We start from the raw sequence: 9102 nt of genomic DNA on the forward strand, positions 1-9102 counted from the left end.
TTACGGTTTGCTGTTGGAAAAAATTGCTTTTCCAAAAAGCAGAGATTCTCTGCTTTTGTAAAAAGCTGTTTTTCGGGTGTAAAATGCAAACATGAGTTCACTAACCAAACACATAATACTGCTTTTCAGATGTAAAAGGCAAACAGGAGGTCACTAACCAAACATTTAAAACTCTTCATTTTGAAGTGAAAAGGCAAAAAGAAACATGAAAATGAGCAACCAAACACCCTCTTACATCCTCACAAACTAAACACTTGAGCCCTAGAAGACTAATCAATCTAAGGTGTTTCTTATTCTCTTCAATCCGTTGCTCTATGTATTCAAGATGAAGATGAGAGAAAAATAGAGGAATGCTCAATAGAGAAAAAGATGAGTTAAACAATGTTGATTAAAAGGGGAATTTGAAGTTCTTTCATCTCCGTTGCTATTCAACGAATATGAGTCTTGTCATATGATAAGTTTGGTTTTGTCTTGTCATTTGACAAATTTCTTTTTTTCTTTTCAATTCTTGCATCAAAAGTTCTTTTTTCATCAATGGAATTATCAAGTAATCACTGTGTAGAATGCATTTTAGCTAAAATGAGAGCTTTGCAAAAAAAATCTCAGTTGATTTAAATTAATAAAACTTCACATTAATTAAAAAAAAACTAATTAGAAGTTTTATTAAGTTCATTAAAAAAAGAAGAAGTTTATTAAGTAATAAGAGTGTCATGTGCTTTATACCTTAATATTTTAATTAATTAGTTGACGGCTTCTACGAAAAGTCAGCTAATATAATTTTTTGTTTTGGCCTAATACATAAATATATGAACTTGTCCGAATGTTGCAACGGTCTTCCCTCTCGAATTTTTAATTGTAACAACTTACCTTTTAAACTTGTCCAATTATAAAATATAACCTCAAATTGTTGACATGGACTACAATTGAAGAAACACGTGAAATACAAAAGCTGCAACGTTCGTGGAGTGTGATAATCAGATCTTTGGCGTGATACGAATCCAGGAAAATGTTTTTACGGTAAGTATGGGGTAAATTTTTTTCCAATTTGGAGTTATATTTTACAATTGGACAAGTTTAAGAGGTAAGTTGTTATAATTAAAAGTTGAAGGGGGCATTGTGTATTAGGCCTTTTTGTTTTGGTTATAAAGGAAAGTCAGCTATTAGTTGAAGCCTTAAAAAAGGAAGTCATTTCCACCGACGCCACATAATCTTTGGATGAGCGTCGGCATTTTCCTCTGTTGCCTGAAGATTGTTCTTCAGTTGTTGTTTCTTTTCAATCAAAACAAAAACTTAAGAAATGGGACCGCAATGGAAACAGAACAGACTTTATCCTGTACTAGGCATTTTCTTGTTATTCTTTCTTCTCTACTTCAACTTCAATTCCAAGCTAAGCTTCCCACTCCTCTTCTGGCAGCCAAACATGAGTTTTGTCTCTACCAATTCCACCCAATTCATCATCATCAATGATGCTTCAGATCCTCAACCCTTCTATATTAATGGATGGAACTCCTACTGGTTGATGCAGGAGAGCGTCTGGAATCCATCAAGATCAAAGGTATCCAAGATGCTCAAAAGAGGAGCTCAATTGGGTTTGACCGTTTGTAGAACTTGGGCTTTCAGCGACGGTCCTGCTCCCAACGCTTTGCAGGTCTCTCCTGGTGTTTTTAATCAGAGGGTTTTTCAGGTTTGTGTTTTCACCATTGGCTCAGTTAGGGATTTAAGAATTAATCTATAATAATTTTTCAATCAATTTTAGGTTCCACATAGTTAATCGCTTTCTGATAGCGAAATGATGTTACTTCAAGATACCTTGTGAGTAACATTTGATTGGAAGTTCTATATTCATATCTTAGTTTGATTCATACTTGTCTTGAGGCATTCTGCTCAAAAGCTAAAATTTTACGAAAATTAAAGTACATGGGGTAAATGTGCCAAAACTGAAGTAGGGCCAAAGTGATAAGTTGTGTATTTAAAATTATTGTGTTTCAGGCACTAGACTTTGTGATAGTTGAGGCAAGGAAGCATCACATAAGGTTAATTCTCAGTCTTGTGAACAATTTAAATGCATTTGGTGGAAAAGCTCAGTATGTGAAGTGGGCACAAGATGCTGGAGTCAACGTCTCTTCATCGGATGATTCTTTCTTTTCACACTCAACTATCAAGGATTACTATAAGGCCTATATCAAGGTTAGCTACTCTAATGGCTACCTGCTGGCTATACCATATGACACTCTGGCTTCACATCCAAGTAGAGAAAATTAAGTAAAGTCAGAATCAAAAGATTTAACTACTCAACCAACCCATAATGTTCTGTATGAATACAGTGATGTCCTTCCATACCCTGAGTATCATATATATTTATCTTGGCTTGGGAATATGTTTGCGTTTTTTATGCCATAACCAGTTTGTGTTGGTCTGTTCCTCTTAGGACTATGAGTTTGACTCAAACCGTTTAAGTGCGTTTTTTGAATCTTAGTTGCTAACATCCTGTGAATATTCTAGGAGAGTGTGTAATCTCAATTTAGGGGAACGTGTGGCTTTTTTCAGAATCATAGGATAAAATAAGGGATTGAAATTGACCAGTTGTAGAACTGATACTGATCAAATAGCAATTCTATTGCCTGGGGCACAGTATTCTAATACTGGATATGCAGCTACGTCATGCATCCAGTGTTATGGTGCATCATCTGCACTGCATATTGTGGTTTATCTTAGAAAATCAATTGTATCTGTTTCGATATAAGTTGCAACTAAACATAATTCACATGGTATAGTAAGTCATGCTTGGGCTGCTTTAAAGACAGTCTTTATATTTTTCCTTTCACTAGTTACATGGAAAAAGAAGTGGACTCTAGGGGTGCTGCTAGTCATGTGCCATCTGCTAAATCATTTTATATTAAAATCCAGCAATAATGTTAATGAAGTTCCATTGAACTGGATTGCAGATGAGAGGACAAGATATTGATTCTTCTCTTTCTTCATTATAATTAATTTTTCTAATTGCGCATGTCCATGTCACAGGCTATTTTAACGAGAAAGAACTCTCTAAGTGGAGTCAGATATTCTGATGAACCTGCAATCTTTGCTTGGGAGCTCATTAATGAGCCTCGGTGTGAGTCTGGTTCATCAGCTCCTGTTCTTCAGGTGAATTTCCACATTCTATTTTATACTTCTTTATTTGTGGATCCCTGTAAAAAGTAAATGACCAAGGGAATTGGCTGTAACCTGTTGATGCAGCAAAAAAATGTAATTCCGCTAGAAGATTTATCATGTGAAGAATTTCTCTTTTGATTTTTGTTTGAATGTTTGAATTTGGAAGATTGGAGTTGCTCCGATCCTTAACTACTGAATCTCCTTGATTTTTTTATTTGGATTTGTGCAAGTAGTATCAATCCTTTTTTTTTTTTGGCCAAAGGCATGGATAGCTGAGATGGCTGCATTTGTCAAAAGCTTGGACAGAAATCATCTAGTTACAGTTGGAGTAGAGGGGTTTTATAGCCTAAACACAACTAATAAATCAGAAATTAATCCAGGGAATTGGGCATCCTCACTCGGATCAGACTTCATACAGAATTCAGCAATCGACAACATTGATTTTGCTTCTGTTCATGCTTACCCAGATAGCTGGTTAGTTATATTTTTATGGCATGTGAGCTGGTAACATAGCGGTGATATCAGTGTGTACGTAGTGCGCCCAATAGTGAGTATGAGCCCTATCAAGGATGCTCTGCAATGGTAATATTTACCATTACATGGTGTTCGGATGAGGACTACTGGGATTGGGGAAGATCATATTTTTTTTTTTCAAGTAATATGATGAAGTGCATATGATTTTGGTTCTGTGCTTGTCTGAATGGTTGTACCTAAGTACTGTACATGTTAAAATTAATTGGTAACACATAAGTTTACTGGAGGCTGACATCTATATTTTAGCCTAACTATGAATTCTTATCATACAGTTAAATCACTTTGTTCATGTGCATCCAGGATACCTGATGCAGATTTTGAAGCGAAAGCAAACTATCTTTCACATTGGGTGGATTCTCATATAAGTGATGGGGACTTTGTGTTGAGAAAACCTGTTCTTTTCACTGAAGTGGGCTTTTTGTGGCATGTGAATAAGAAGGGAGCAAATGAGAGGAATGCTTTATTGAAAATTATGTATGACAGAATTTATGATTCTGCCAAAAATAGGCAGTCTGGTGCAGGGGCATTAATTTGGCAGTTACTAGTTGAAGGAGTTGAAGATTACAGTGACCGGTTCTCCTTTGTGCCATCAGATTACCCTTCTACCTGTCAACTGATAGAAGAACAATCATCTAGGCTGCAAAGTCTCTTCCGTAAAGGCGGAAATGAGAGACAGGTTTAATTGAGGGATCCTTGATTTCATTTTCTGAGCTTGTACATCAGCAGAGTTAAATTCAAACCCTATTGTAATGTTTCGGTAATAAAAGTTCTTTGGGAGTTGCATACGATCCGCGAGATGAAAGGCCAAAAAAAAAATAGAGTCAAGAAAAAGAAAAAAGTGATAATGATTCAGGTATATCAAAATCTTTTCCAATTCGGCCAGAAACGCTATCAGTGTTTTAGAATATGAAAATGTTGGTAGTTTGGTTCTCTGTTGTGCTTTTGCAGCCGGTTGAGTTCCCCTCATAAATATCTTTTGAGTGTTGTAAGTTGCTATTCTAGTTTGTAAATAGCTGTATTGTGCAATATCACATGATTATAATTGTTGTATTTATGTAGTGTTATAATGATTATTTATTCATTACTGTTTTTATTTGCTTCAGAATATATGAATTTATTTCTATAGCTTGTAGAATGAACAATGTCATGATCATACTGTTGCTATTATGTTGGATTGGAAAGGATATTTTCTGAAATAACCAATCTGATCTTGCATATTATGATGAAGGATAAACTCTCTTCTTACTGTGCCTAACATTTAATTTACTTGTGGACGATGGAAAGGTGTCAACAGGTACGTTTATTCTCACCTGAAACTTACAGACTTCTGAAAGATTTGATTGTTACAGATTATTAGTCTATATTATATGGTTGATATATTAATTCTCTACAAAAACATTCACACCATTCTGAATTTCATATTCAAATAGGGATCATAAGAAAAGCATACAACTTCAATCAAACAATTGGACATGTAAATGTACTTGTGGAAAAACATGATACTCTATCTAGGGAAAGTGACATATCTATGGCATACAGTTGCATTTGCAGGAGGATACACATTCCTTACATTCTGAAAGTTTTGGCTTCCCATCATTGAAATCACACCTGTTCGTGCAGCTGGATCTTGAATTGCCACTCCACAAGCACTGGGCCATACAACGGAGAATTGGCATGCATAATGGGCAACCGTTGTTCATCTGATCAACAATGCAATCTTCGCAAGTTGTGCTGCGGGGCGGGCAGGCGAGTGAGGGTGAAATCATCAGGCACAACATGAGCAGCATCGTTGAGACAACAGGCAGTGTAAATAACTTGTTTGTTTCCATCTCTTAAACAAGTAAAGTCTGTATCTTGAGTTGAGTTCAGGCATATATGTATATGTGGATGCGTTTGTTTTTGACAAAAAGGTAGGAAAAGTGATGGTATGTTCACATTGGTCTGATGAAGATCCAATTGTTACTTTTATGTGATTTCAAATGTGAATACTATCTCTGTTGTTGTTGCTTAGGGAATTCAATGTCATTAAATAGCCCTATTAACTGTTACCGCTGTTTTTTTTTTTTTTTCTTATGTTGCATCTAGGGTTGTACAATGAATAAATGCAAAAAGCATCACAACATCCCAATTATTCAGATTTTGGTGCAGTGAGTTTTGATCTTTTATTTCAACACATTAAATTCTTGATTTTTTATTGGGAAAAGTACACAAATAAACCTTGTGGTTACACTTGTTTTCGATTACAGGCTTGTGGTTTAAAAGTTTGCAAAATAGTACCTTGAGGTTCATTCCGTTAGCAAACACATACCAAATTGACTAACGGTGTTAAAAGTCAAAAGGAAAAGAGTTAATTTGGTCCTTATATTTATTTATTTTATAAATTAACTCTCTTTATTATCTAATTATCACAAACAAATCTCAAAATTAAAAATAAAAATCAAATACACCGCATTCATCCGTCTTTAATAAAAATCAAACACACCTATTCTCCCTCTATTTTCTCTCTCTAAAAATTAGATTGGTGATGTTTTTGTTTCAGACGCAGGTTGCCGTCTTCTTCGAAACTCCCGATTACACGGCCGATGTGGTGGCCACCGGTGCTCTCCACCTCCTCGAAGTTGTCCGGTCACATGCCGCCGCCTCAGGGAGAAAGCAAATCTGATACTATCAAGATGGATCATCGGCGATGTACAGAGCTACTCCGCCTCCTCAATCTGAAACGACTCCGTTTCACCCGAGATCTCCATACATTGTATCAAAATGCGCAGCACATTGGTACACTGTGAACTACCGTGAAGCGTACGGGTTGTATGCGTGTAACGGAATTTTATTCAACCGTGAATCCCCCCGACGAGCAGAGAATTTTGTGACGAGGAAGATAACGAGAGCAGTAGGGAGGATTAAGATAGATTACAGAGTAAGTTGTATTTGGGGAATTTACAGGCGTCGAGAGATTTGCAGAGGATTATGTAGAAGCCATGTGGATGATGTTGCAACAGCAGAAGCCGAACGATTATATGGTGGCGTCGGAGGAATCGCATACGGTGGAGGAATTTTTGGGGGTGGTGTTTGGGTATGTGGGATTGAATTGGAAAGATTATGTTGAGATTGATAATAAGTATTTTAGGCCGATGGAAGTGGATAATTTGAAAGGGGATTCAAGTAAGGCTAAGAAAGTTCTTGGATTGGGTTTGAGCAGTTGGTGAAGATGATTATTGATGAAGATATGGAATTAGCTAAGAGGGAGAAAGTTCTTGTTGATGCTGGTTATATCAACACCCAGAATTAAATTCTTCATTTTTATAATTAATTTCCCGTTCAATTTATCTTTTCATTCCAAATAAAATTAAGCTGTTCATGCATCAGTATGCATAACGGGAGGCAAACTATAATTTAGTTTGTTTGTATATGGAGCACTTGAAATCTTTGAATCAACTCCAGTGAACATTATCGCCGAAACCACTCATTCACATGGATTGAAGGGTCAATTAACCATCTGTTGCTCTACGGACCCTCCATGATATGTCCCTCACTATAAGCTTTACGCGTAGAGAAAAAACAGAGGCGATGGCGAAGGAGCGTGCGATTTCAACGAAGGCGAAGGTGTGCGGCCGATCTGCGCAGGGATCAGTGGTTCAGGCGACGGGGAGGGGGCTGGACGCGGATCTAGCGCCGGAGGGGTTGATGGCGGAGGGAGATGGGAGATCGGAGGGATCTCCTCGAGGTAGGCGGGGGAGCGGCGATCGAATTAGGGAGAGGTCGAGGGAGAGGGTTCGGTCGCTGTGTTATGGGGGTGGGGAGCCGGATCCGGGTGCGGATCTGGTTGGCACAGGGGTTCTTGTGCCGGAGCGAGGTCGGGAGAGTTCCAAGGAGCGGGATGAGAGGGTTGCGGTGCTTGGGACTGATGGGGGAGGGATAGCTGTTTCTGGTGTATTTGGGGAGCCGACGCCTGTTGCAGGGATGCCGGATTGGGGCTCCGGTTATGGAGAGATTAGCGTGCGGCACCCTGGACCTGGAGCGGTGATGTCCTACATTGTGGTAGGCAACGCGTCGGTGGGGGATCTAGGCAGGAGGTGTCCTAGCGCTGGTGCGGAGGTGGGCGGTAATGTCGATGGTTTGCCGGCAGAGGCGGAGGCTGCCCAGGCAAGGGAGCAGGCTGTGTCCCCGGGCTCTAGGGATTTAAGGGAGGTTGAGGCAGCCCCGATGGGCGGGTTTTTGGCTCATGGGGCTGCGGGTCAAAATGTTAATGTTTCTGTTGGTATTCCGGATCCGCGACAAGTTGGGGATACGGTAGATAGTTTCGCTTTTGAGAAAGGCTTGGGGAGATCATCCTGGAGAGATAAAGTGTTGGGGGTGGTCGAGGAGGAACCCATGATGGAGGATGTTTTTATCGAGGATGAGTCTGAGGAGATCTTTTCCGACTCTGATGTTGAGGATGGGGAACAAGAGGACCCGCTGTGTCCTGTGATCCGTCTCTCATCTGAAGATAAACGCGTCCTCAGATCGAAATGGAAATTAGCCTTAATTGTCACTGTGCTTGGGAAAAGGATTGGCTTTAATTACTTTGCTCAGAGGATCCAGGAACAATGGGCAAAGAAAGGGAAGGTTACCATTACGGACCTGGAAAATGACTATTATGTCATTAAGTTTACAAGGGCAGAGGATTTTAATGCAGTTGTTAATGGTGGACCTTATATCATATCCAATCATGTTTTGGCGCTGAGACCTTGGGTCCCAAATTTTAATCCTCATGATTGCTCTGTGAATAGGATCCTTACTTGGGTTAGATTCCCAGGCTTACCCATTGAATACTATAATGAAAGATTTCTGAATAAAATTGGAGGCCTTGTTGGGAAAGTTCACCATGTGGACAAAACTACCGTTGGGGCAGTGAGAGGCAAGTTTGCCAGGGTTTGTATTGACATTGATCTTGCTAAGCCTCTTCTGTCCAAATTCAGTGTTCAGGGTTCGGTTTATCACATTGAATACGAAGGTATTCACAATATTTGCTACGAGTGTGGCATGTTTGGCCATACTTATGATGGCTGTCCTAGGAGAAGGAAGGTGGTTGAGGAGGTGACAGTGACTGATAAAGTTAGAACTGAGGAGAGTCAAGGAGAAGGGAGGAATTTTGGGCCCTAGATGTTGGCGAAAAGATCAGTTAGAAGAAAGCCACGGGCTAATGTTGTTCGAAACCAGCCCCCTGATATCAGCAAGGAAATGATGTCTCTACAAATTGCTCCTGAGAGCAAGGTCAGGCCCCCCGATATCAAGATTGGTGCTGGTGTTGATTCAGCATCCGGCTCAGGGTCAAGATTTGGGGTCCTGTCTACTGAGGGTGGCCATGACTCGGATCTATCTAATGAGCACATGGAGTTAAGCATGTCAGGCCTAGAGTCTGCTGAGCCAACTTCT

The 9102-nt window shown here is 39.4% G+C and overlaps 1 protein-coding gene and 1 pseudogene across 1 annotated transcript; both read left to right on the plus strand.

The window, feature by feature from the left end:
- Positions 1–1189: 1189 nt before the first annotated feature.
- Positions 1190–4737, plus strand: LOC136206002 (mannan endo-1,4-beta-mannosidase 6-like). Its single transcript, XM_065996892.1, has 5 exons — positions 1190–1684; positions 1990–2187; positions 3022–3144; positions 3416–3627; positions 3988–4737. Exons 1-5 carry the CDS (start codon positions 1298–1300, stop codon positions 4367–4369), a joined length of 1302 nt encoding a protein of 433 aa, XP_065852964.1. The 5' UTR covers positions 1190–1297; the 3' UTR covers positions 4370–4737.
- A 1474-nt stretch (positions 4738–6211) lies between these two features.
- On the plus strand, positions 6212–7067 carry LOC136207373 (GDP-mannose 4,6 dehydratase 2-like; annotated as a pseudogene).
- Positions 7068–9102: the final 2035 nt, after the last annotated feature.

Source organism: Euphorbia lathyris, chromosome 9 (assembly GCF_963576675.1).
Source record: "Euphorbia lathyris chromosome 9, ddEupLath1.1, whole genome shotgun sequence".
Taxonomy (NCBI): Eukaryota; Viridiplantae; Streptophyta; class Magnoliopsida; order Malpighiales; family Euphorbiaceae; genus Euphorbia; species Euphorbia lathyris.